Source organism: Cladophialophora immunda (genome assembly GCF_000835495.1).
Source record: "Cladophialophora immunda strain CBS 83496 unplaced genomic scaffold supercont1.1, whole genome shotgun sequence".
Classification (NCBI taxonomy): domain Eukaryota; kingdom Fungi; phylum Ascomycota; class Eurotiomycetes; order Chaetothyriales; family Herpotrichiellaceae; genus Cladophialophora; species Cladophialophora immunda.
In genome coordinates this window covers 58,741-84,572 of record NW_015622541.1, presented here as the reverse complement: position 1 = coordinate 84,572, position 25,832 = coordinate 58,741, and the positions used below count along the sequence as shown (strand labels likewise).

At 52.6% G+C, this 25,832-nt stretch overlaps 13 protein-coding genes across 13 annotated transcripts; 6 read left to right on the top strand and 7 right to left on the bottom strand.

Annotated features, from left to right (window-relative positions):
* The first annotated feature begins 7 nt into the window (after nucleotides 1–7).
* PV07_00029 (uncharacterized protein) lies at nucleotides 8–1,666 on the top strand. Its single transcript, XM_016386446.1, has one exon. It carries the CDS (start codon nucleotides 91–93, stop codon nucleotides 784–786), a length of 696 nt encoding a protein of 231 aa, XP_016253374.1. The 5' UTR covers nucleotides 8–90; the 3' UTR covers nucleotides 787–1,666.
* On the bottom strand, nucleotides 1,124–2,897 carry PV07_00028 (uncharacterized protein). The gene is made up of 2 exons (XM_016386445.1): nucleotides 2,464–2,897; nucleotides 1,124–2,388 (listed from the first exon to the last, which is right to left on the bottom strand). Exons 1-2 carry the CDS (start codon nucleotides 2,737–2,739, stop codon nucleotides 1,240–1,242), a joined length of 1,425 nt encoding a protein of 474 aa, XP_016253373.1. The 5' UTR covers nucleotides 2,740–2,897; the 3' UTR covers nucleotides 1,124–1,239.
* A 134-nt stretch (nucleotides 2,898–3,031) lies between these two features.
* Nucleotides 3,032–5,737, top strand: PV07_00027 (uncharacterized protein). Its single transcript, XM_016386444.1, has one exon. The coding sequence runs from the start codon at nucleotides 3,102–3,104 to the stop codon at nucleotides 5,358–5,360; it is 2,259 nt and encodes a 752-aa protein (XP_016253372.1). The 5' UTR covers nucleotides 3,032–3,101; the 3' UTR covers nucleotides 5,361–5,737.
* Nucleotides 5,420–8,423, bottom strand: PV07_00026 (uncharacterized protein). Its single transcript, XM_016386443.1, has 3 exons — nucleotides 7,158–8,423; nucleotides 6,682–7,101; nucleotides 5,420–6,626 (listed from the first exon to the last, which is right to left on the bottom strand). The coding sequence occupies exons 1-3, from the start codon at nucleotides 8,146–8,148 to the stop codon at nucleotides 5,566–5,568; spliced, it is 2,472 nt and encodes an 823-aa protein (XP_016253371.1). The 5' UTR covers nucleotides 8,149–8,423; the 3' UTR covers nucleotides 5,420–5,565.
* A 599-nt stretch (nucleotides 8,424–9,022) lies between these two features.
* On the top strand, nucleotides 9,023–10,777 carry PV07_00025 (uncharacterized protein; the record flags this gene model as incomplete). The annotated part of the gene is made up of 1 exon (XM_016386442.1): nucleotides 9,023–10,777. One exon carries the CDS (start codon nucleotides 9,023–9,025, stop codon nucleotides 10,694–10,696), a length of 1,674 nt encoding a protein of 557 aa, XP_016253370.1. The 3' UTR covers nucleotides 10,697–10,777.
* On the bottom strand, nucleotides 10,756–11,939 carry PV07_00024 (uncharacterized protein). Its single transcript, XM_016386441.1, has one exon. It carries the CDS (start codon nucleotides 11,864–11,866, stop codon nucleotides 10,868–10,870), a length of 999 nt encoding a protein of 332 aa, XP_016253369.1. The 5' UTR covers nucleotides 11,867–11,939; the 3' UTR covers nucleotides 10,756–10,867.
* Nucleotides 11,940–12,242: 303 nt separating this feature from the next.
* On the top strand, nucleotides 12,243–13,959 carry PV07_00023 (uncharacterized protein). Its single transcript, XM_016386440.1, has one exon. The coding sequence runs from the start codon at nucleotides 12,617–12,619 to the stop codon at nucleotides 13,724–13,726; it is 1,110 nt and encodes a 369-aa protein (XP_016253368.1). The 5' UTR covers nucleotides 12,243–12,616; the 3' UTR covers nucleotides 13,727–13,959.
* PV07_00022 (uncharacterized protein) lies at nucleotides 13,737–15,524 on the bottom strand. Its single transcript, XM_016386439.1, has 2 exons — nucleotides 15,211–15,524; nucleotides 13,737–15,154 (listed from the first exon to the last, which is right to left on the bottom strand). Exons 1-2 carry the CDS (start codon nucleotides 15,223–15,225, stop codon nucleotides 13,982–13,984), a joined length of 1,188 nt encoding a protein of 395 aa, XP_016253367.1. The 5' UTR covers nucleotides 15,226–15,524; the 3' UTR covers nucleotides 13,737–13,981.
* A 63-nt stretch (nucleotides 15,525–15,587) lies between these two features.
* Nucleotides 15,588–18,618, top strand: PV07_00021 (uncharacterized protein). Its single transcript, XM_016386438.1, has 2 exons — nucleotides 15,588–18,041; nucleotides 18,096–18,618. Exons 1-2 carry the CDS (start codon nucleotides 15,734–15,736, stop codon nucleotides 18,524–18,526), a joined length of 2,739 nt encoding a protein of 912 aa, XP_016253366.1. The 5' UTR covers nucleotides 15,588–15,733; the 3' UTR covers nucleotides 18,527–18,618.
* PV07_00020 (ribosomal protein S6) lies at nucleotides 17,995–19,272 on the bottom strand. The gene is made up of 3 exons (XM_016386437.1): nucleotides 19,200–19,272; nucleotides 19,111–19,142; nucleotides 17,995–19,041 (listed from the first exon to the last, which is right to left on the bottom strand). The coding sequence occupies exons 1-3, from the start codon at nucleotides 19,221–19,223 to the stop codon at nucleotides 18,684–18,686; spliced, it is 414 nt and encodes a 137-aa protein (XP_016253365.1). The 5' UTR covers nucleotides 19,224–19,272; the 3' UTR covers nucleotides 17,995–18,683.
* A 92-nt stretch (nucleotides 19,273–19,364) lies between these two features.
* PV07_00019 (glycine cleavage system H protein) lies at nucleotides 19,365–20,661 on the top strand. Its single transcript, XM_016386436.1, has 3 exons — nucleotides 19,365–19,603; nucleotides 19,657–19,719; nucleotides 19,787–20,661. Exons 1-3 carry the CDS (start codon nucleotides 19,456–19,458, stop codon nucleotides 20,098–20,100), a joined length of 525 nt encoding a protein of 174 aa, XP_016253364.1. The 5' UTR covers nucleotides 19,365–19,455; the 3' UTR covers nucleotides 20,101–20,661.
* Nucleotides 20,126–21,079, bottom strand: PV07_00018 (uncharacterized protein). The gene has a single exon (XM_016386435.1). The coding sequence runs from the start codon at nucleotides 20,856–20,858 to the stop codon at nucleotides 20,208–20,210; it is 651 nt and encodes a 216-aa protein (XP_016253363.1). The 5' UTR covers nucleotides 20,859–21,079; the 3' UTR covers nucleotides 20,126–20,207.
* A 2,491-nt stretch (nucleotides 21,080–23,570) lies between these two features.
* On the bottom strand, nucleotides 23,571–25,830 carry PV07_00017 (uncharacterized protein). The gene is made up of 7 exons (XM_016386434.1): nucleotides 25,640–25,830; nucleotides 25,505–25,585; nucleotides 25,306–25,440; nucleotides 25,090–25,249; nucleotides 24,974–25,029; nucleotides 24,459–24,914; nucleotides 23,571–24,366 (listed from the first exon to the last, which is right to left on the bottom strand). Exons 1-7 carry the CDS (start codon nucleotides 25,773–25,775, stop codon nucleotides 23,681–23,683), a joined length of 1,710 nt encoding a protein of 569 aa, XP_016253362.1. The 5' UTR covers nucleotides 25,776–25,830; the 3' UTR covers nucleotides 23,571–23,680.
* Nucleotides 25,831–25,832: the final 2 nt, after the last annotated feature.

Sequence of the window (25,832 nt, the reverse complement as noted above, 5' to 3'; positions counted from 1 at the left end):
TGAAGATTTGGGGTTGCAAGTGACAAGAATTGAGCTGGGAATTTTGCAGCAATCCCCTTCTCTTAACAGGATTCCTCGATTGATACTTGGATGCGGCGGTCCCTATTGTTCGCTCGGCCGCTGCTGCGGGCTCTCGCACCTGTTCAACGCTTTCAGCTAGCATCACACAGATGCTTTGCGGCCACGCCCGATCTCACCATCGATCAACGACGCGTCGCTGGGAAAATTGAAATCAAAACCATCGACGACAAAATCGCGGCTTTCACTCTGAACGAGAAAATCCGTTCCTCCAAAGTCCAACTCAAAGGCCCCGACGGGAAGCTCTCTGAGCCGCAGCCCCTCTCCAAATTGCTCGATTCCATTGACCGCGCTACCCAATATGTGCTACAAATGAACAAGCCCGCAGAAGGCGAGATGGCTATTGTGCAGATTGTCACACGTGCAGAGCTAATCCAGAGGATAAATCGCCAAGAAGACTTGTTGAAGAACCAGAAACGCCTGGAGAAGGAGAAGAGACCGAAGCAGTTGGAGCTCAACTGGGCCATCAGCGCCAACGACCTCCAGCTCAAGATGAAGCAGATGCAAGAGTTTCTAAAGAAAGGAAAGAAGGTTGAGCTACTATTGGCAAACAAAAGACATCAGAGGAAAGCCTCGCAGGCGGAAGCAGAGGCGTTGCTGAAGGCTGTTAGAGAAAAGATCGAGGAAGTCGGTGCCGCCGAAGTCGTGCCTATGGAGGGTGCGATTCTCAGGCAGGCTCTCTTGACTGTCAAGATGCGTGGAAGTTGAACAAGGAGTCTACCAGTATCCGCCTGCGGTGGCACACATAACGACCCTCTGGCCCCGTTACAGACGTCGAAATCCGCTGTATCAGTCCAGGGGTCGAGCTATGGTCCTCTGGGAGTCTTGTGTCGACAGCATGAAGGCAGAGTGGGCTCATTGGAACAAATCGCTGGAGGCACGGTTGTTGTCATTCGAACCATCCCCGGCGGGCGATTTTCGCAGAACCTGATGCGGCAAGAATATACCTTTGCCAGCGTGGCGATCGATCAGAAGTCCTAAGCGAGAAGGTCTTCAACTGACGCGCTGCGGGAACCAGGTTTCAAGAATTTGGGTACCATGAACGTCAAATCTGTAAATTTACATTGTCCCACGACATTGAGGGCTATTTTGCCTCGGCGTATCACAGTCGTAAAGTCATCAGGGATAATTGTACATATACCAAAACCAGCTATCTCCGGTTCAAGTGGTCATTCCCACCCATGATTGGGGACTCATGAAGTGGCTATGACTCGCACTCATCGCCGTTTCCACATCGACCTTGAATTGAACGCTTACCTCCCATTTCTGCCCACTACTACCCAAACCATACCCGCCGCTCAGCTTGTTGCGGACAATACTCGTGATCCGCTCCCTGAGCTTCACCAGGTTCTCTTCGCTGCCAACGACTCTCAGCCGCAGATTCGCCATTCCTGTTCCATAATGTGCTTGCCAGAACTTGGCCTGCTCCACTGCCCGCACCAAAGGGTCCGCTTCAATGGTCGCCACCACTTCGGACAGAGCGGAGGCGGATTTGGAAGGAAGAGACATCAGGAGCATCGAGCCAACATTGCGACCAAGGTGGAAGCCCAGAAAGAGCATGGAAAATGCGATGCTCAGCGACAGGGCCTTGTCCATCCATTCATAAGTATGCAAGTCGAGGAGCGGGAGCAGCAGGACAGTTGCCGAACAGGAGAGTGTCAGAAAATGACAGGGGTTGCTGAGAAGAGATGGCAAGTTCTCCATGGCTGCGAAACGCATTGCCTTGCCAATTCGTGCGTGGTTCTGCAGGCCAACTGCGGATATCAACGTCGCGACTAAAGCCAGAATCGCAGTCACGTCGACTGTTCCAGCTGTAACTTGTTCGTGGGTGTGGGGATGGTGCGGCTCGTGCCCAATGCCTTCCAGGGCGTGCTTTACGTTATGCGAGATAAGGTCAAAGCCAAAGAAAATCAACAGGACAGATAGGGCGAATCCAGCAATGACTTCCATGCGCTGCAGACCGAATGGATGTCGCACACTCGACCGTCCCCAGACTTCAAAATTGGAAAGGACCTCCACCAAAACACACAGCAATGCCCCCAACGAATCGTAGAATATCAGATGTGATAGGGCTTCCATAGCAGACGAACCATGTGAGTTCCATGCCGTGTAGCCTGCGATAGCCATGTGGCATATACTCCAGTAGAAGCGGACTTTTTGATCTTTGGTCATACTAGCTCGACATTCCGCGAATGTAGGAATCGGAAGTGAATTGGGTAGTGCTAAAGGCGCCCGTGGAGGTGGTTCGAGGAAGATCTGGTGTGAAACACTGCTGTGTTTGTATTTATGGCCGCGTCTCTGGCCGATGTTCTATAGGAGTGAAGTCCGTTCGTCAGTAACGTCTCGATCCCCTGGGAAGTGCACAAGTCTGGGACAATTACGAACAGATTTGATCACTGGTGACTTGGCCAGCGTTGATGGCTGGAAGTTGAAGGGGCCTGCTCCATTTCCGCCTGCGTTTTGTTTTTCAGGGGTCGTGGGAGAGAAGTATGCGACTCCGGATGAGGGCATGTAATCGGGGTCGTACTGGTGTGGTGACAGTGATGTTGGGTCATGTGGAGGATCTGGATCGCAGGCTGCGGGTTTCTGAGGAGAGGATGTCTCGTCAGGGGGAGGTGTAGGTGTTCGAGGAGGTAGAGGGATGGGCATTGTGTTCGCCATGGGGGGCAAGGGTGCTGTTGCCGTCTGGAGGAACAGGTGCCCAGGCTGATGTGGAATGCAACAGCAGTGTCTGTGCCCTGCTTCCTGCGTACAGAGTAAATGCTATGTGGTGCCCATGATCTAAGAATCCGTCCTTGAGCTGTTTGACTCGATACCTAACGGTACCCAAGTCCATAAGAGGAGGGCGGGATGATGCGCTGCGGCTTAAAGGGGGAGCCTCGGTTTGCGGAGAAACTCATTATCCGGCCACAGGTGCGTGTCGCCTTTTAAACTGTCTCACGACAGCTCATCATCTAAAGTCAATCTCAAATATTATCATAGCCAAACCCTGCGATGAGTCGCAGAAGGTTACAACCCGGTGGATGGAGAGTCCACGGGTCGCACTGTTGATCATCTTACTCCTTTTCGTCTTCCTTACTCCCGAACAGCCTGCGCGGCGCTTGCGCCAAATCGACTCGGATCGCATCGAGGACGAGCGCCGAGCAGGACTTGACGTTTTGGCAAATTCATCCTATGGTCAACTCAACCCAAAAGCAAACAGCTGGTTGAACCTAACAGGCTTTCGAGAAGTCGATGGCTACAAATGGGATTCCCTACCAGCCGCGCAGGACCTGAGCCTGGGTCAGTTCCAAAGCAACTGGGATGGCATCGATGTGACTGAGAACTTGCCCATCTTCCAACGGGTCACTGGGGAGATTCGTGGCAAGTTCTATCACAATGATATCTCGGGCATCTCCCCGGTCATCAACCTAACCGCGCTGGACCCGAAAATGGACTATCTCACAGCCAGGTTCGAGAGGAATATCACCGAACGTGAAGGCGAACTCAGTCTATCCATCTATGATTCCCAGGACAGGCCTGTTCAAGAGGCTTCCTCGATCAAAGCCGACATTTCCATTTGGACAGACTCCTCTCCCGGGAATGGTTGGCAGGCCAAGCTCCAGGGCGTCCATCTTTCTCCGGGCCAGATCATCATGTCTACAGCGAGCTCCAAGTTCGACTCCGTACCTGCGCTTCCACATTTTGCTCTGGATGTCGGCGCTTTCAACGCATCAGTACCTGTGATGAACGAGACGATGCACAAAATTTGGGATAGAGTCTTTGATGACGGAGCCGATGGACTGGCATTTGCGCCTCAATGTGAACTCATCGTCTGGCTGCAGCCGATACCATATAGGTTCCCCAGCCTAGATTCGACCAGAGCCAGTGATTTCCTTCATCGAGTCGAACAGGAACTTTCTCAGCCAGATGGCGCTCCCGTTGGACAGCCTCCGCCACTAAGCTTTTCAGCCGTCATCTTTTCACCCGACTGCGGCTACATCTTGTCGTCGCCCACAATTTTCGGACCCAAGATCGAGACATATTGGACTCTCGCACAGCGCTTACTGTTTGCGTACGTCATCTCCATTGGGATGCAAATCGCTCTCCTCAAACGGCAAATGGAAAAGGCTTCGACGCCCTCGACTCGAAGCCGCATCGCTTATCAGAGTATCGTCATTGCTGCCCTCGGTGATGGCTTGCTTTTGTTTGCGCTTATGGCACTGCTCATGATAGATGATGCGGCCTTTCTAATGGTGGCAGCCGCTGCTTATCTAGCCTGCATACACGTTGCCTTTTTGGAGGTCAAGTTCGTCTTTGACATATGGACAGTCCAAGTCGGCGACCCTGCACGTGCGGAACAGGAACGTCAACAGAGAACCGCTACAAATACTACAGCCGCCCCTACTCCGGCTCCTGCACCTACAGGTGGACAGGCAACAAGCGCCGACGACACGGTTGGCCTCCCACTTCCAGCTACAGCTCCAAGGCCAGAAGGGGCTACTCCAGTAATTATTCCCTCCGATCAGGGCAACCCCGTGCCAGCAGAGATTCCGAGCCCGCGCGCGTCATTTGCCGCCATTTACAGCCGATTTTACTTCTCGCTCGTGATGCTCATGTTCTTTTCTCTCTGGGCCACGACATGGCCAAGAGCCTTACGATCGGCTTATGTCAACCTCTTGGTATTCTGTTACTTCTCCTACTGGTGGCCACAGATCTATCGCAACGCGATGCGCAACTGTCGAAAAGCCTTGAGCTGGGAGTATGTGGTCGGAACGAGTGTCCTTCGCGCAGTGCCCATCCTCTATTGGTATTTCGCAAACAACAACCTCCTTTCCATCGACACGAGCCCGACCGCCGCTGTCATCTTGCTTGGCTGGTTGTGGCTTCAAGTCACGCTTCTTGCGAGTCAACAGTTCCTGGGACCTCGTCTACTCGTGCAAGATTCTTGGTGCCCACCGGCTTACGATTACCACCCCCTGCTACGCGAGGATGACGTCGAAGCAAATGGGATGTCCATTGGGCGGCTCGCCTCTGCTTCTGAGGCCAAAGACAAAGACGATAGAACGCGCAAAGTGTTCGATTGCGCCATTTGTATGAACGAGATCGATGTGCCTGTTCTGTCAAAGGCAGACAACACAAGTGGAAGACCACTTACCAGGGGTACCGGGGTGGCGTGGCTTGAGCAGAGAAATTATATGGTGACGCCTTGTAGGCATATTTTTCATGCCGAGTGTCTCGAGGGTTGGATGAATCTCAGACTCGTTTGCCCTGTTTGCAGAGAAGGCCTGCCTCCACTCTAAGTACGACGCTCGAGGCATCATTAAATGCAGGCCATCTGGGTGGAAAGAAGGAAACGGATCTTACAGTCCCTGATAGCTTAATTACGGGCAAAAGCCGCGGCTTCTATCCCACTGACTTGATTTCCGAGAAGTTGCGTATCCTCTCTTCTATCCCTTGGCTCCGTACAATATGCATCGCAAGTCGAATCTCCACGCAGATGCAATCTCATCCTACAACATCCAAATGCTGCTTCAGTCGCAGATCCCTCGAACTGAATCCAAGGCTCATGACAAAGGTCCCGCCAGGAATCACCCACTCCTGCTTCTTGACGTTCCAATAGCTCAAATCTCGCCTTGTCAATGAAAAGCTGACGGTCTGCGATTCGTCGGGTGCGAGCCATAATTTGTCGAAGCCACGGAGTACGTTCCGTGGGGTGGGTATGGAGCTGGGAACTGATGGGAATGACAGGTAAAGCTGCGGCACCGCTGCACCTGTCACATTGCCGGTGTTTGCAACCGTAAAATTCGCCGTGCAGAGTATCTGCCACAGTGAAGGGTTCCCACCTGGGGCGATAGGGAGATCCTCCGGAAGAGGATTGATTGTCGCATTGTGCTTGTCCACGCTCAAATCAGACACATCGAAAGTAGTATAGGACAGGCCGAATCCGAACTCATATAAGACTGATTTGTTATAATAGTCGAAATGCCGGTAATCGATCAGCAAACCCTCGGTGAAGTTTGATTGCCATGCGTTTGGATCCTCGGTCCGCAGCAGTTTAGTGGAATTGGTGATATCGCTAAACCTGTAATCACTCTCATTCAAGGCGATGGTATAAGGTAATTTGCCACTCGGATTGACCGCCCCGTAGAGGATGTCGACGATTGAGTTGCCAGATTCTTGTCCAGGAAGATGTGCCGCAAGAATGCCCGTAACGTTGGGGTTGTTCGCCCAGGGCATCACGTTCAGACCGGCCGAGTGCGTGATGACCACGGTGTTGTTGCAGAATGCAGCAACAGAGCTGACGACGGCTGTGCTGTCCCAATCTGCTTCAAGACTGCGCCTGTCACTTCCCTCAGCTGCCCAGGACTTGAGGAACACAAGGCAAACTTCTGGGACAGGCATGATCGCACCGAGGCCACTGGGTTGAGTAACCAGATCGTTGTTTAGGATGTACTGTACAAGGGTGCCATCTAGGGCAGCGCGTGCTTTGAGCGCTTCAAGGGGAGAGACGAGATATGAGAGTCGACCAGCACCACTGCCACCAGCAACAGGGAGGGTTCCATACTCTAGCATACCGTCCATTAGTGTATGTTGAAAAGAGGGCATGTCAGGTTTTCTTACCGTAGCCGAAGGGCGTCTGGAAGGCAGACGTCAAGAAATACTGTCCATTCACCAAGTCTCCGGCATCATTGCCGAATACACCTAGTGTTTTCGGCGTTGTGAGGGGCAAGACATCATTCGTGTTCTTCAGCAGTACAGTACCCGCAGCAGCAATATCGCGGATGAGTTGACCGTGGCCGCTTCGAACGTCCACGTTAGAGGCTCCGAGCGTAAACGGATGTTGATAAGGCGGATGGTCTGAGTTGAGCGTTGGTTCTGTTCCGTCGATTGGGGGGTATTCGTTTTGATGAAGATAGAAGTACGGGGTCATGATTCGCTTGACCATATCGTCGAGCCGATCCTGGTCGAGCGTACCGTTTTGAACCGCGTGAGTGACGTTGCCGCCAAAGAATGAGGTGTCGCGCGAGCTGCCAATAGACCCTATGGATTTTTTGTGAGAAGGTTTTCTGGAGCACGAAGGAGGGTTTTGCACTGACCAGGCATGTCCATGTCTAATCCGGCCTTGATCGCAGGTACGCCGGCATGCGTTGCTTGCCAGTCCGACATTACATAGCCTTGAAACCCCAGCTCTGTTTTGAGCAATCCATTCAGCGTCTTGGAATTCTGACACCCGTAGGAGCCATTCACTCGGTTGTATGAGCACATGATGGAGGCCGTGCCCGCGCGGACGCCATTGGCGAATGGCCATAGATACAACTCGTGCATGGTCCGATCGTCAATGTTGGAAGAGACAGCTTCTATTGTGGTGCCGGACGGAGACAACCGTGGGTTCCGTTGTGTCTCCTGCTCGTTGCCAATGTAATGCTTGAGACAGGCCTGGACGCCGCTCTGCTGCATACCCCTAATGGTCTCCTCGGCTGCAATACCAGTCAAGTACGGGTCTGGTGAGAAGCCCTCCCAACCGCGTCCACCATAGGCAGAGCGACCCAGAGGGCCGACAACGGGTCCAAGGGCAACATGACTTCCCTTGTCTTTGAATTCTGCTCCCAGGAACAGACCCCGGAAGAATATGAGGTACCTGTCCCATGACGCCGCAGCGGTTAGCCCTGCAGGGAAAACAGAGGCATATGTCGCTTGTCTGATAGCAAGGGGACCGTCTTGGAGACAGAGCCCGTCAAATCCGACCCGCGGAATTCCGCCAATATTGCCCACGCACGGACCCTCGATACCAGTCACCAATTGAGTCTTCTCTTCAAGTGTCAGGTTGGACACGAATGCCTGGGCTTGAGCGAAGGCTGCTTCCCAGCCAATCCCGGTGCCTGGGGGGCTGGGATAGACTGGGGGCGAGGTGCCATAATCTTGCGCAACACTTTGAGCTGTCAAGGCCAGCAGGCTCGACCAGAGAGTGACCAGTAACATTTTGGGCGAACGACCGGCGGTCAACAAGATTTGTCGAGAGAGCGACATGGTGGCGTGTTGTTCGCCCTGCCAACCTTTATATCCGAACAAGGTTGAGAGAAATTTCATTTCCTCTGCCAAACGCACTGGAGTCGACTATAGTCCATGCATGCAGTCTGGTAGTGTATGAATCCACACAGGATCTCTTCAAGGACACAGGGAAGAAGAGAAAGGGAGGAGAATTTGATCGAGTCGGTCATACGTCGAGCTTGCGGTTACACTTGGGCCGACTGGGGGCGGGAGATCAACCGCCCGACAACTGTCATGATGAAGCAAACAATTGCAAAATGTGGCTGTGCAACCTCGTTAGAAATGCTCCGTCCTCCAACATACAAAAAAAGGGAAGAAGCTGGCAGGATTCTCAGAGAGCAACCTCATCGTGAATTGATTACAAAAGGGGCCCAGATAGCCACTTGACCTCAAATAAACCTTGCACCTTCGCTGAAATGCTTGCAACCGCGCGCTTTCCGATATCAAGGTCGTACGCGGGAACTGGAGCGGGAAATGACCAATGCAATCGGTCTGATGAGATAGAATCATTTCCCCGTCGCCCTGTGCGATATAGTTCCTTGGGAGCGGCTAGACCACTAGATACCGACTTAAGCAAACACAATCCGTATCTATCTCGCCGTGACCAGGCACGAATTTCTTATCATTGGATGCCAGATCTAGGCCTCAACTAGCCCATGGTCGCTTCGGAGCTACAGATCTCACCTTCTTGCCACCATCTCGGTCGTAAAGGCAGGCCGCTCCCCACGTCGGATCTATAGAGATCCAATGAAATCTCGTCAGATAGGATGCAACCCTGAATCTTGGTGAGTCAGCCTGGACAACAATGCAAAAGTCCGGAGCGAGAGCCGCAGGGAGACGATGGGCTAGTCATTAAAATGCCAGTGCCTCTGCAGCTGCATCGTCGAAGGCAACCGACATGGGCTGTTCCAACATGACGATATTCCAAGATGACAATCTCGAGGCAGTCAAACTTCTCGAACAGCCATGGAAAGCCGAGAAGCTGCTTGAAGTCAGGACTGGCAGAGTAAGGCCTGTTTTCGGCATCCAGGTCCAATCTGCCATTTTCAAGAACGTCCGACGAGGTCCCGTCGCGGTCAATCAGTTGGGATGTGAAGGCGACCAGCACGCCTTCGAGCTCCATGGCGGCCCTGACATGGCCTTACTGCAATACAGTACACTCCACTATCGCCGATGGAAGGAAGAGCTGCCTGACAGCGCCCATTTGTTTGTCCCAGGCGGATTCGGTGAAAACCTCGTGGCAGCGCACGCCAACGAACGGAACATTTGCATCGGCGATGTCATCCAGATTGGAACGGTGGTTGCGCAGGTGTCGCTGCCTCGCCAGCCATGCTTCAAATTGAACCACCGATTCCAGATCAAGGACATGTCTAAACGCTCCCAAGACCTCTTCCGGACCGGATGGTTGTACCGAATCCTGAAGGAAGGCAAAGTGCAGGCTGGAGACGATATGATTCTTCTCCGACGACCACATCCTGAGTGGACGATAGCCAAAGTTCAATACTACCTTTACCACGACATGCGGAATGAAATGGCCATGAGACAACTGATCCAAATTAAAGAGCTCGGGCTTGAAGCCCGTACTATTTTTGAGAATCGCCTCAAGAAGCAGTACGAGGACCAAGAGAAGCGGCTCACGGGCGGAGATGCCATGTTAATGAATATTTGGTCCAGCTACAGACTCGTCAAGAAGCAAAAAGAAACCCCAAGGATTGTGTCCTTGACATTCGAGAGAACTGAACCCTCACCAAATCCCGAAGAAGTTCATCCAGGGTCACATGTGCAAGTGAAGCTGGGCGACCGAAAGCTAGTGAGGGCGTATTCAGTCGTAGCAGGTGATGCAAATCGATTTGAGCTTGCTATAGCCCTCAGCGAGACTAGCCGTGGAGGATCACACTTCATCCACCGAAACTTACACCTGGGCGATACGTTGTTGTTTGGAAAGATCACGCCGAGTTTTCCGCTCTCGACTGAGGCTGACGAGCATGTTTTCATCGCTGGCGGCATTGGCCTGACAGCATTCATTGCCTCAGCAGCCCGCTGCCAACAAGAGGGGCTTTCGTACCACCTACACTATCTGGTTCGAAGCTCGCACGACGTTGCTCTGAAGAGATACCTCAAATCACTTGGACCCAATGTCACCATCTACGATAAGTCCGCTGGGAAGGCGTTCAACGCCGCGTTGGTGATGGGAAAGGTGAAGAATAACACGCACATCTATTGTTGCGGCTCTGATCGACTCCGAAGGGCCATTGCGGAGGCGGCTCATTCAATGAGTGTCTGTTCTGGTCATCTCCACTTCGAGACCTTCGAGGTCGCGACTTCTGGTGATCCATTTGTGGCCGAATTGGCCGACTCAGGAAGGACGCTGTCTGTGGAGGGAGAGAAAACTCTGCTCGATGCGCTGCGAGAGGCGGGACTGGAGATTTCCTCTTCCTGTGAGGCTGGCAATTGTGGTACTTGTCGTGTTGGTGTCAGAAGTGGCAACGTCAAACACCGAGGAACCGGATTAGTGGAAGCTGAAAAGTGTTCAGCTATGCTGAGTTGCGTGTCTAGAGGCATTGGAACAATTGTGCTAGATCTGTAAAGAGAGAAAAGAGGAAAAGGGCTTAGAACACAACTCTGTTGGAGTATTTTGAATGAAGCGTGGTATTTGCTGAAAGTTGGCTCGATATTTAGGTTCGGAAGGGCACATCAGGAGGATGGGAAACTCGAACGGGTCGCTTCAAGAGGCGACGTGCACAAGTCTCCAAGCATTCTACGGGAATCGCTTGGTCACCCACCCTCTGATGGCCTCGGCCACCTTCTCAGGTGCTTCCATTGCACACCAGTGACCAGATTCGATCTCAGTCATCTCGAAATCTGGCAAGTATCCCGCTTCCCTCGAGATGTGAATCAGATCAGTCCGACCCACGCTGTCGCCCGTGCACCCGACGAAGAAGAAAGGGACATGGACAACATGATTCTCCTTGGGAATACTCTTGTCGTCTTCCCATTGCACATTGGTCGCGAGCGCCTTGTACCAATTCGTCGGGGCCTCGAAGCCATCCTTGGTGAAGCGCTGCATAAAATCAACCCTCCATTTGGGTTCTGTTGCATAAGGCTTCAACGCAACCCGCTCGCCGCCCGACATGTAATTCGCCATTGCGTCCTTGCCGGCGAACATTTTCTTCATCCAGTCAGGATCCGCGCCGTGCAACACTTCCCAGAATCTTTCGAGGTTGCTGTTGATGGTTTTGTACCCGTCTGGGGAAGTGAAGAAATACCAATACTGATAGAGGGGGTATCCAAAGCGCTCCTTGGTCAGTGCATTGAACCCATCAAGGTCGAATTTGTCCGCAGATGGAGGTCGGTAGGAAATGTTACACAAGATTACCCCAGATACCATGTCGGGATGGCGATTGTAGAACCGCTGGGCCAGCATGGCCCCCCAGTCGTGACCAACAACGATGACCTTCTTGATGTCCTCCACCTTCAAGATCTCCACAAGGTCAGCGCATTGGCCAGACCATTTGTACATGGGGAGATCACTGGGCTTGGAAGTACCCGCATAGCCGAGGCAGTCTGGGACGATTATCTGGTATGGTAGGTCTGAGAGCTGGTCAATGACCTCCGACCACATGAGAGCGCTATCGGGGAAGCCATGGATGAAGAACAAAGCTGGTTTGGAGGAATCGGCCTTGCTCTTGGGTGAGACGTAGTATGTGTAGGTGAGTGAGCGCTTGGTCTCGATTGTCTTTTTCTCGAGTGTGGCCATCGCTGGTGGGCGTGTAAAGAGCCTACTCAAAGATATGAAAGATCGATGGGCCTGACAGGGGAGAGTTAAAGGAAGATATATAGCTTGGTGACCATCTACCTCGTTTATACAAGGCCACCTACCTGATTGTCCACCGTGTTTCCGTATGTAAGCCGATATAACGCTGCCAAGTAAGTAGTAAGCTGAATCGCGTATAGATGTACAATGATGGTCCAGATGAGCTCAGGCAAGACTCTGCCAGTACATCAGCACCCGCAGTCAACAATTCGTGATCAGGCCCGATGCCGAGGACCGCGCCTCATTCAGCTTCCCAGTTCTCGCCAAAGGGACTCTGCACATCTTGGATAATTCTGCCTCAGCACCGGCTGTGACTGAGTATAATCCGGACCTAGTAGCAGTAGGTAAGTAGTGGAGAAGTTGAAGCTTGATACGCTGTTACAATCACTGGATTGCGTATTGCCTGAGCTACTTCTTTTGGGAGCCTCAGAAATTCCCAAAGGTGCCAAGTCCGCAGCCCGCTCGACGCTGTCACCAGGGCCCGTTCCTCGCCTCTTCGGATTTCTCGACCCAATCTTCTCCTCGCGCCACAGCAACTCCAGAGACAAGTTCAATGCCTTCGACGTGTCATCCCACCGGACTGACTGATAGAGAGCCTTGCGCCAACTGCAGCCAGACCCAAGTTGGCCTGTTCATTGGGTGAACCACCACCTTGGTGTGCAACATGTGCTTCGAGAAACCTGACGACCTGCCATGAACGGATTCGCCAATGGCGGCACTGAAACCACCGATAAGGACAAACCTACCCCATTCCCCAAAATCGAGGAGGAGGTCAATTACAGCGGTCAGGAGCGAGAGTTTCGGGAGAGCAACAAGTTGAAGAAGCGCAATGACGGCGCTCCAGGTCACAAGCGATCTGTCTCCGGAAACCTCCTTTCACGTCTGAGCTTCCTTCGTACAAACAGCGATCAGGACAAGACGGACGCCGGCGATCGAGATGGACCGGACTCTCCTCATCGAGGGCGAGGTGCTATGGCGGAAGCACAAACCCAAAGCAAGAGAAAGAGAAAGGGCTCACTAAGAAAAACAGTGCTGGGGAAAGGAAGGGACAGAAAGACTTCTGATGTCAAAAAATCACCTCTTTCTGGTGCCAACTCGCCATCCGTGCAGCCCACAGATGAAGAGGAAGAAGCACCGCCAACCCCCCGTGCCAGACAAGATCTATCGAGATCAAGCCCGGTGTCGCCGGACTCTCCCCCATCCTGGCCATTTCGCACATTATCACGGGTTTCGATACCCTCGATCCGCAGCAGCATTGCTTCCGTCGACCCAGCCTCGTCTGCAGCCTCGATCATCAGCCCCAACTTGGCTACTACTGATGCGTCAACGGATGACGAGGACCTCGTTTTGCCGGGCATGTCAGCTCTGCGCAAACCCCCGTCGACATCCTCGTTTGGGACCGACTCTTATTTCCCCATCCAAGATCCTATGCGTCGGATGTTTGGCTCACGCACGCGATCCCCACTGGCCACACAACCGCAGTCTAACGCCGGCACGCCGCCCGACGAAGATGTCTGGGACTACTCCGAAACCGCTTTTTGGGGCTATGTGATCTTGCTTGTGACTTGGATTGTCTTCGTTGTGGGCGTGGGGTCCTGCTTTGGGGTGTGGTCGTGGGCTTGGGATGTGGGAGAAACACCATACGCACCCCCGGAGTTAGAGGATGATCCTACTCTGCCTATTGTTGGGTATTACCCCGCGCTGATGGTCTTGACGTGCATTATGGCTTGGGTCTGGGTGGTAGTCGCGTGGGTCGGCATGAAATATTTCAGACACGCAGATTTCAGAGGGGATGACGGATGATGCCCTTAGCTTTGAACGAATGGGGGTATTTGAGATTCAGTATCAGAGCCACCTTGATCGAACAATTTAGAGATGGTATCAACTCCCGAGCACCTTGCTTCATCCGCTTTTCCAACCTTAGTCGTTCTGCGCCTTCATATCAATTTTGACCTATAGCTCCCGAAATTTTCCAACTCAATCATACACTCCTGCGCTGGGAAAGGGCACTTCTCTCCGGATCATACACGTCCTGGTCAAAGAGGTCGAGGTAGCAGATTAGGTTCCTGAAACCAGTAGCTGATCTGTTACCCCGTTGGTCTCCCGGCATTTCTGAAGCTGCAATTTCGCCATCTTTTCACGGAATGCATCTAGATCTTCTTTCACAATGTATTCCCCCGTCGTATTTTCGACTTCGGCGCGTGGGACTGGCGTTCCAGCAAGCGGAGTGGGTGTCGCAGTCCCCCCACCAGGAGCTTTTGATACTAGCCCTTTGGACCTGGCAAAGCCTGTCGAACGTTCCGTCGAGGGATCTGGATCATAATATTCATCCTTGATCGGCCGCACGTACACCGTCTGCTTACAGATGGTAACGATTGTATTCGTTGGTACGGCTAGCCAGTTGTGCCGCTCGAATGTGAGCGGCTCGCTAGCGACCAGGACCACGTCGGAGGCTTTGTCTCTCCTCTCCATCTTGAACTGCCCTTTCATCTTTCCTTCGACCCACGCTGTGCCAGATGAGTAGTACAAACTGGCGGCTGCGTCGGTTTTGCTGCTGACATATCGGGTGACGATGACGGAGTGGCCGTCTGTCACGGCAAAATTGAGCAGGCTTCTGGTCTCCACATCCGGGACCTTGTATTCGGGAGGAACGGCCTTTACAAAGGCATTGATTTGGGCAATGGTCTTCTTCATGGCCCGCCGCAGAGTCTTGGTATCGAAACCACCGTCGGGCTCGGAGCTGGGATCCACCCCTTCATGCTCCAATGTATCAAGAAATAATGCAAACGCCCATTCGGAATCGGTGCCGCCTTTCACACCGAGGAACCATTTGTCCGAGAGACTGTCGGCGAGTGGGCGTTTCACATACTTCCATGCCCCAATGTTGCCGTTATGCATCCACATCAACGTGTTGTGCTGGAAAGGGTGGCAATTGTTCTCGGCCAACGACCCTTCGGTAGTGGCCCTGACATGAGCAAAGATGAGCCTCGAGGCCGTCTTGGGTGCGAGACGTTCGAGGTTAACGCAGTTCCAGGCCGGCAGAGTTGATGTAAAGATACATGGGTCTGGTCCTAGTTCTGGCTCTGTGTACCAGCCAACTCCGAAACCATCCCCGTTGACGGGGCGGCGGCTATCCAGGCGAAGGCGGCTGTCATAAGATTGTGTGAGAATGCTGTGTGACGGTTCGGTGATCAACTTGGAAAGAATGATCGGCTCAGAGCCCTTGTACACCTGGAACCTGTGAGTAGGATAGTAGCGTGGAGGATATAGGCAAGGGTGATGCGTACAAGAAACCTGCACATCTTCAAACACGCAAAAATCGAAGATCAGCCCTGTTTTGAAGTGATGTTGGTGGTTGAGTCATATATCCCACCAGGAGCATTATATTTCTCTGGCTGGGGAATAGCCTGGAGGCAAATGGTATCAGCAGTGTCCAAGTCCCAAGCATCAAATGACCCCAACCCGACAACGCCAGGACCCCGGTGTATACGGAAAGGAGACAGAAAGGCAGAAGCACAGATGTTGGGTTTCTCTCAAGAGGACATGGTGACACACGCAAGTCGATTGCTGGTTGACACCAAAACTTCACCGCCATCCTGCAAGCAGGGGCGAGATCACGAAATTGTGGCTGTACATGTGGCGCCGCAATATGTGGCTGCGATAATATGAGGCGAGCGAGCCACACAACGCGCATCTTCCCCAACGTCATTCGGCATTCTCGTGTTTAGCACCATGTATCAGTCGACACCATTTCCACAACCTTTTCCTTGACCTGTCTCCCATCAACCTTCATGTTCGACCTGCCCTGGGATGAGCGGTAGACTCCTCTCTGCGAGGGTCGCGCCTTTACTGCGCCAGCGAGGCGTCTCAGCACGTCTCCTTCACCACAACTATGCTGGAACAAGAGCCGGAGGCCTGTTGAGGCCAAATGCACGTCTTCCTCTGCGAGCATGGCCGATCGGGTCCAGCTCTATACACAATGTTCCCGCCGTCCGGTCCATCTCCTTCGCCAGGATTCTCCCAAAGCTCGCTCTGAAAATGGCTCGCATACCTGCAATGTTTGGAGCGAGTATCCTTGCCGCCCTAGCCTACATCCAATACCAAGCCGCCCAGGCCGGAACCTATACCCTCAACGTCCTGAAGAAGGCCGGAGAAGCTGTTACAGAGACTTCTTCAAATATGTTCGAGGGCGCGAAGGGGATCGTCAATCAAATAGGAGTCGGTTGGGAGCGCACAAAAGAAGAGGCGCATCTCCCGGAATGGCTCCAGCAGTTTTTTGACAAGGGAGAGGAGTCTGGCGACGGAGGGTCTGGACCACAATCGCCTAAACCGAACAAATCTGCTGCGGGAGCTGCTGCTGCCTCGGGCGCCGCAATAGGAGTGGAACAATCGAGTGAAGACGATGAGCGGTCGGGTGCAGAGATGGCACGGGATGATCAAATGATGGTCCTAACAAGAAAGATGATTGAGATTCGAAGCATTCTCAATACAATCGGTCAAGGGGGGGCTTTGACGCTACCGTCAATCGTGGTCATTGGATCTCAATCTTCTGGGAAAAGCTCAGTTCTCGAGGCTATCGTCGGACACGAATTCTTACCAAAAGGCTCTAATATGGTCACCAGGCGCCCGATCGAACTCACACTGGTCAACACACCGGATGCCAAAGCAGAGTACGGCGAGTTCCCTGCCCTCGGGATGGGCAAGATCACGGACTTTACACAAATCCAAAAGATTCTAACCGACCTCAACCTTGCAGTCCCCGCAGAGCAATGCGTAACCGACGACCCTATCCAGTTGTCCATCTACTCTCCCAACGTTCCGGACTTATCCCTAATTGATCTGCCGGGCTATATCCAGGTATCGGGTAAGGACCAACCTTCTGAGCTCAAGCAGAAGATCTCCGACCTGTGCGACAAATACATCCAGCCGCCCAATGTCATCCTAGCCATTTCCGCTGCGGATGTGGACTTGGCAAATTCAACTGCCCTAAGGGCAAGTCGAAGAGTCGATCCACGAGGCGAGAGAACAATCGGCGTCATCACCAAGATGGACCTGGTCGACCCCCGCCGGGGCGTTGAAATTTTGTCAGACCGAAAATATCCTCTCCGGTTAGGTTACGTTGGCGTGGTATGTAAGATACCACAGTCAGCTGGCCTTTTCTCCAGGTCTGGCGCCAATGTGACAAGTGCCATCATTAAGAACGAGAATGCGTACTTCTCATCACATCCGTTACAGTTTGGCCCGCAATCAGAACTGGCCGTGGGTACAACCACTTTACGACACAAGCTCATGCATGTTCTTGAACAAACAATGGCGGCGAGCCTGGCTGGCACGAGAGACGCTATCGTACAAGAGCTGGAAGAAGCAACATATGAGTTCAAAGTACAATACAACGACAGGCCGCTCAGCGCTGAGTCATACCTGGCTGAAAGCCTGGACAGTTTCAAACATTCCTTCAAGGAGTTCAGCGAGCACTTCGGCAGGCCTCAAGTTAGAGCCTTGTTGAAAGATGTCCTTGATCAGAGAGTGATGGACGTCTTGGCCAAAAGATACTGGAACAAACCAGTAGAGGATCTAGCCTCCGTGCAGCCTGAAGCAGATCCGTTATCAGAATTGCCCAAAGCTGATCCGGGTTCGTTGTATTGGCAGCGCAAACTGGACGCTTCGACATCGGAGCTCACCAAACTCGGCGTTGGGAGACTGGCAACTACGGTGGTTGCAGCGGAACTGCAAAGCCATGTCGACAAGTTGATTGCAGCATCAACGTTTGCTTCGCATCCATACGCGCAACGTTCAATTGTCGACGCGTCATCGAGCATATTGAATGATCGATTTTACAGCACAAGCGATCAAGTCGAAAACTGTATCAAGCCATTCAAATTTGAGATTGAAGTCGAGCCGAATGAATGGAACAAGGGACGCGAAAACGTTGGACATGTGTTGAAGAATGAACTGAAAGCTTGCGAAGCTGCGCAACGACAACTGGAAGACGGTATCGGCAAAAGAAAACTCAAAGATGTAATGGGATTCATCGACCGAGTAAGGAAAGGAGAAGTTGTCCTAGAAGGAGATGGGACCGGCGGAGCTGGTGGCTTTTCTGCAGCTCTGCTGCAAAAAGGTATGTCTATTTTTCCACCAAGCGTGGGCATGTCAAGCTAACTATGATACAAAGGTCGGGAAGCCGTTTTCCTTCGCGACCGTGCCGATATCCTCAAGATGCGTCTGATGGCGGTCAAATCCAAGCAATGCGCCAACCTCAAGAATAAATACAACTGCCCCGAGGTGTTCCTAGACGTCGTCGCCGACAAACTGACCTCGACGGCGGTGCTCTTCCTCAACGTCGAACTCCTCTCCGAATTCTACTACAATTTCCCTCGCGAGTTGGACCTGAGGCTTGGCCGACATCTGGAGCCGAATGAAATCGAGCAATTTGCAAGAGAAGACCCTAAGATCAGAAGGCATCTCGACGTCATCAAGCGGAAGGAGATGCTAGAGTTGGTGTTGGAGAAGATCGAGAGTCTGAGGCAGTTGGAGGGTCGGACGAAGACGCAGCAGGTGAAAGCGTCCCAGGCCAAGGAGAGAGGGCGGTGGAGCCTTTTTTGATGAACAAACATATTGATGATACCACCATTTTGTAGCGTCTATTACTCCGGTGTTGGGTGTTGATAGAAATGATATGTGGACATGCCTCTCTCGCCGTGGTTCGTTTGTCCCTGCACTTCACCTTGCCTCTTCGTGGCGAGGCTTTCGCTTTTTCTGGCTATCTCAAAGGCCCGGTCCTCGTTGTCCTAGGGTCCGCAAAAGGGTTCCTTACTTGCGTGCCGGAGTTCCAAGGTATTTCTCCATCCACCTCTTCAACGGCTCCGTTGATGCCGCCCAATTTATCGCCAATCTTGATGACGCTGAATCTGAGCATACGTGGATCGAGACTCAAAAACCGTCGCACGTCCTGCTGCGCCTTGACTGATGCATCGAACTGCATCACGAAGTAGTGGCCCTGATGGTGTTGAGTTTGATGTTTCGTGGTTGGTCGGGGGAGGTCGAACTGCCCCCAGTTCTTCATGCCGCGTATCACACCGTTAGATGCCAGAATTTGTTGGCCGGCGACGCGGGCGATCCTGCACACGGAGCAAGGTGTGTCAGTCAGTTCGGCCATACAGAGCAAGGAGCTGGGGAGGGCGAGATACTCTTTGACATGATTGAGGTTGCCCGGCCGGACCTGTTTAACGTCAGTTGCTTGACTTCTATTCGAGAACACAAGAGCCAGGGTACTTACAACAGCTATCAGCTCGTACAGCATTTTTAATGAGGTTGTGATATCATGGTCAAAAGTATTGGAGGGTGGTTTGCGCAGTTGGTTTGGAACTGAGAAATTCCCTGGGGTTGGTCTCCACTTTGACCGGCGCAGTTCGACTGCGGGTTTGTCTCCGTCGCGGCGAGACCTTCATCGATTGCTCTGCGGAGCTCGCATGAGCGCCCTTTAAATACTCGTGTCTTTCCATTCCATATCCCGCGTCAAGTCAGAGCAGTCCATGGCTTCTCCTGCATTAGGTCGGCTTGTGCCGGCAATCTCAAGATTGGCCACAAAAGGAATCGTTGTACCGCGGTCATCAGTCAAGCCCCAGCTGGCTCAATGGACCACCAACCCTACTGCAAGGTCATTTTCTGCGAGACCTGCTTGTGCGTCACCACTGTCTGGGTGTCGAACTACACTAACGCTACCTTCTTCACAGTATTCGTAAAGAAATACACAGAGGATCATGAGTGGATAGAGCTCGACAGCGACGGCAAGACAGGTAAGGATATCTTCCAGCTCAATTCTACCGATTTTCGTCTCTACCCTATACTTACGCTCTTGCGCAGGAACCATAGGCATTACCGAGTACGCGGCTAAGGCGCTGGGAGATGTGGTCTACGTCGAACTTCCCGAACTAGGCATGGAAGTGACCAAGGGCGATACAATCGGCGCAGTCGAGTCCGTCAAGTCCGCCTCCGACATCATGACACCCGTGTCAGGCAAGATCTCAGACCATAACAAGTTGTTGGAAGAGAAGCCAGGAACAATCAACAAGAGCCCCGAGTCTGAGGGTTGGCTAGCGAAGATCGAAGTCACTAATTTGAACGAGCTCGACAGTCTCATGAGCAAAGAGGACTATGATAACTTTGAGAAAGAATGAGTGGTGTCGGTGGTACAAGAACAAACACAATTGCTTCCTTGAAATTGGGCCGCTCGCCAAGTACATAAGGGGAACATCCACTAGCGGTGGCCCTTCCAGCTACTTGCTCACTGATCTTGTTCTCCCTGTTGCCCATGCAAACCACTAACACTGGTATCTTCGATGTTGTGACGATGTCTCTCAGGATGGATATCAAAATCAGCCTCGTGTGCATCATCGCTATCAGCTTCACCAAGAAATGCAGCGTTCCTGGCGTCCAGGCTTTCTTGCTTGTCCCCCTCGGCGGCTCTTCGTGCCTCAAACCCGTCGTCACTGTCGGCCTCGCCCAGGAAGGCTGCGTTGTTTGCATCCAAAGGGGGAACGCTGTCTCCTTCTATAGTCTTGCGCACCTCGAAGTGATCATCCGAGTCCGCCTCACCCAAGAATGCCGAATTTTCCGCTTCGAGGGCAGGTTGAGGTGCCCCATGAGCCTCTCGAACGGCATCGTGCCCTTCATTGCTATCAGCTTCACCCAGGAATGCAGCGTGCTTGTTGTCTGCAAACACTTCGGCTTGAGGGGGCACAGTGCCCGGAGGTGGCGTCTGGCTATTCAGAGGGGTCGCTCCTGAAGGGCTCGAAGTCGCCGCCGTGGGTCTGAGGTTTGCTGTAGATTGTTGAAAGGCCCGTTGGGGTGCAGCTGCGGCCCGAAAGGGGAGACCCAGAGCCCCGGACCGGGCTGCTGAAGCTAGGCCAAGCAGTAGAGGTCGTGCTGCCATCATTTCAAGCAAAGGCTAGGGTGGTCAGTTGAACAGGAAACTGGTGTCCAGAAGCTCGAATAAATGCAAGAATGAAGGGAACAAGGTCAGCTTTCACAAAGACCCTAGCAACGTTGACGAAAGAGGGGTTGAGGTGCCACCAGGTGCGGCTGGGGGTCTCCCATCACCTGATGCCAAAAGCAGGGCATTTCAGAGCTGCATGCCCTGGCTATCACTTCGCAAACTGTATGCTGAGGTGAGTTGGATGAGTGGTTGACGCAACACGACGCGGGTTCACAGGCCAAATCATGCATGAGCACGGAGCATGATTTGCGGGGAAGCTCCCCAGGAGGGCTGCTCGAGGGATAGTGCTCGCCAAGCGAAGGCCAATCAGTCGACACTCCGCAATGTCCGAGCTTGGAAGGCCGCCATGATCCAGACAGAATGCGATCTATATCTATTGCTTTGTTCTCTGCGGGCGGAAAAGGTACGTGCCCTTACTTCTGACCGTTTACTTAGTGACGGTTTTTCAAGGCACCAGCATCCACTGAGCCACTGGCTTCGTCGCTCAGCCGGATGACATATTTGCCCGAGGCCTGTTTCCATCGATCAGAGATATTCTCGCCAAACTGACACAGGGACAAGAGGAGGAGGGATGCTGCTCACCTTTCCAAATTTCTTTGCAATATCAGACAGATCGTCCAGAGTCGCCATTTCCACTGCCGGCTTCACTGCGCCACGCTGCACGAATTCAATCGCCTCCCAGATGTCCTTCCTGGTTCCCACCGCAGAGCCGATGATCCGCACGCCTTTCGAAATACCCAGTGTAGGGTGAAAGCTTACCAGTTGATCTCCTGGCGGTATACCCACACAGACAAACGTCCCGTATGGAGCCACCAGATCCAGTGCTGCCTGGTAAGCTTTGTCCGAGTTGGCCATGACCAACACTGCGGCAGCGCCATCTCCGGTGAGCGCCATGACCGTTGCCGTGTCGAGTTCTTTGGCATCATAGTACACTTCAGCGCCCAATTTCAGACAGTACTCCTTTTTCGCGTCCCCGACGTCGATGGCGATAACCCGGTATCCCATGGCCTTTGCAAACTGGACCCCCAAAGCCCCCACGCCACCTCCAGCGCCAGAGATGACCATCCATCGACCTGGGACTGCCTCGCTGACCTTGATGGCTTTGTACGCCGTCACTCCACCACACAGAATTGGTGCGACAAGATCATCAGGCACGTCCTCGGGAATCCGGATAACGTACCGCGATGGAACAACAGCATACTCTGCAAAAGTGCCGTCTTTTCTTAAGCCAGAGCACAGTTTTGCCAGACAGCGTGCCTCGCCGCCTGGGGATTGACAGCAGAAACATACTTCGCACACATCACGTACCCAGCCAAGACCAACTCGCGCTCCGACGTTGATGAAGGAAGGATCCACTGCAGACCCAAGTTTCACGACGCGTCCGACGCCTTCGTGTCCTAGAATGTCGCAAGTCGGACCCAAATGGCCTGCTGCCAGATGAAAGTCCGACCCACACACTCCTGACACTGATAAGCGGACTAGCAAATCGGTAGGACTGATGTCGGGAACCGCCACAGTCTTAGTCTCAAAGTGGTATGTCCCATCGTGCCTCTAGGCCCCCGTGAGCGAGTGCTTCTGAACAGAACGCGGTTGTTGAGTGTCCTTACCACCAAAATAGCGACCTTATGAGTTGATGGGATGGTCATTTTCCGTTTCTGTCGCCTTGCGCCTGTTTTGGTAATGTCCTTCTCTTCCCTGAGCGTGCCGTGACTTGTTCAACTTGCAGAGACAGAAATAGAGGTACCTGAAGCAGAACTGTCCTGAGACCCCAAACGCCAGCCAACTTTACTTATCTGTTGGCATGTACTCGGCACTTCATATATTATACGGAGTACACGCCTCTTCTGCCCGGCAGTTGAATGCAGCCTCGACCCTCGATCCGATGTCACCCCGTCTAGCCCAAGGCTAGTGAGGCTGACTCTGTGGGGTTTATTTGGGGGCTCCGTGGGGCTGGTAAGGCTTTGGCAGGCGAGCAGCTTCCCTCGGATCTTGGCTGTTCTTTCTCTCCCCCGATCCGAAGGAGGAATTGTCTTATTGTGATGTCCTATTGCAGCGTGCTAATTCCTGCAAAAATCCCGAAGAGTTCTGGCTCTGCTGTCAGCAACGCAAGTACATTTGCTCAGTGTGGGCCCGACGCGTGAGCATTGGGTCAAGCAGCATCCGGCAAATAGTGGTAACAAGAATGTAGCAAGTACGCCCTCTCTCATCGTTCTCCAGCATGAATGCAGGGTTTCCCAGGACAGCGTCAAGGTGAGCCTAAATTGTTATCTCGGCAAAGGAATTCGCCTAAGTCGTCATATCGACCGTTCCGAATCGCTGTCAAAAATGTTTATCAGCAATAATGGTGAGTGTCAGCCCCAGAAATCCATCGATTCCTTCCTGAGACCGCGCAAAGTCCGTGAGCGAGTCCATGTCGGAGTTACTGACGAAAGGATGCGGGACAGGTTGGAAATTTCTTTCATGATATGAATCTAAGCAGTCTGGATGACTTGTCGATCATAGATCCCCATAGAATTTGCCATTCGAGTATCTGGATTCTGCCCTTGTATACATAATTGGTTAGAATGGTGACACTACCATGACGGCTATTTTGTTTGGCGATTACCCAGTAAAGAAAAGCTACTTGACTTGCCGCGATCGATACCGGCAATTGTGAGGAGCACGGAAAGTAGACTCTCTCGATGAAAAGCCACTCTTCCAGTTCAGCGGCAGGCTTTTCAATCGATAATGGGTCGGGGCAAGTCGATCCGCCTGGATTGCAATCACGCCGTCTTTGCTTCCTCTTGCTTGATCTGATCATCACTTCGCTTGAGCTCTTTGAGGATTGTCTTCCTCCGAACTTTGTCTGCTGCTGCAGCGCGATCCCCGAAAACCCGGTCCATGTCCTCGAGGCTCCGCCCTTTGGTTTCTGGCACGCAGAACCAAGTCCATATCCCGCTCAAAGCGCAGAAGACTGCAAAGAATGTATACGCCCCGAATCCTCGAGTATTCTGGATAAGAGGTGGGGTTATCAGACCGATGATGAAGTTGTTAAGCCAGTTGCTGCAGGTACTCCACGCCACGCCTTTCGCTCGCAGAAAGCTGGGAAAGATTTCGGAGGGCATGGCCCATGGGACAGGTCCCCACGTCATGCCAAAGGCCAGCATATATAGGAAGAGGAACGCAACCGCCACCCAACCCTTGTCTTTATGATCATTCCAGCTGTCAAAGTATAGACCGACCAGGACTGCAATGATGACGTGGGAAATGGTCATGATCACACTGCCCAACAACAAAAGCGGCCGTCGACCGAATCGATCCATGGTATAAAGAGAGGTCGACACTCCAACAAGCTGGGTGACATTCAGGATACCCGAGAGGACTAGTCGCATGTTGTAATTGACATTCATGCTCTCGAACAAGCTGGGTGAGTAATAGATCAGAGCATTGATCCCGACAAACTGCTGGACTGCAAGATCCTTTAGCCACGACGGTGACGAAAGAATGCAGGACTACCTATAAACAGATAAAAGTCCAACCGAGTGTGGGGGGGGAACTCACAGAACATCAGGCCAATGCCAACCATAGTGCGTCGCCAGTAGCCTTGTTTGAAGCAATCAGCATAGGCTGCAATCTCCAGTTTGATAGCAGCCCAACGAGACCGTCGACCATTGATGCCGAGGTCTGGGTGTTTCTCTTTGGCGACCTCCTTGTGAAATGCAACTTCAGCTCGAATATCGAACCATTCGGCTTGAATTCGCGGATCATCGGCTGGAACCCGGCGGAGTTTGACCAGAGCGGCCAATGCTTCTTGGTCATGTCCCTTTGACACAAGCCATCTGGGTGAAAAGGGAATGAAGAGGACAGCGATGCCGAGAAGTATAGCAGGTATGATTTGCAGAAGGAAAGGAAGTCGGAATGACCATTCACCGCCAATGTATCGCGTGCCAAACGTCAGCCAGTAGGCACAGATTATACCAAAAACAATGGAGAATTCTTCGAGGACAAGCAAAGTGCCTTTCATACGATCAGCCATCCGCATAAAATTGCTGTCAGCAGACTCCGGAGCAGCCTACCTCTGATCTCTGGTGGCGACACTTCAGCGATATACATAGGGACGACCATACTCAGCCTAGCAACAGCACAACTCAGCTCAAGAGACCAGAAAAGGCGAGAAAGGCATCATGCTTACATTCCAACACCAATACCGCCAATGAGCCGGCCAACAATCAACATTGCATAGTCTTGTGCGGCTGTCTGCAGGATTGAACCGAGCACAAAAATGCAAACAGCCACACATATCGAGTACTTTCGGGATATTTTCTCGGCCACCCAGCCTTGGTTGAATGCCCCTATGAGGAGATGGTTAGGTCTGAGATGGTCTTGACAACTTTGGGGAAGTGTCCACCAATGAGTGCCCCAAGTTCAATCATGGCCGTCATGAATCCTTTCCAAAAGCCAGCTCCACTGGCTGTCTCGGACACCCGAGGGAACTGGTCGAGGAACTGATCCATGACAAGGATGACAGAAACGACTCCTTGATCTACAGGTTTCAAGTCAGCCTTGGGACCCTTTGCGCGAGCGTGTAATTCGTTTGTGTGACGTACCATAGCCGAACAAAAATCCTCCTAACCTGACGACGAAGGCACAAAGGACGACATACTTTGACTGGAAAGTGCCCCGGAGACCTAAAAGTGAGTGTTGTAAGCAGCATTGCATCTCTTAGGGGTCGTCGCACAAACCAGGCTTGACATAATTGTCTCGTAGTTCTACCATGGACTCATCTGTCGGCATCCCATGGTCGTCCATGGTTGCTGGTTGCTTGTTGCGACCTTGAATGTTGTGGCCATGCGAAGACGGGTTGTTGTGTGTGGCCATGTATAGACTGGAAATTTTGTCGTCTGAGCAGGATATATATTTGGGCCGAATTGTGAT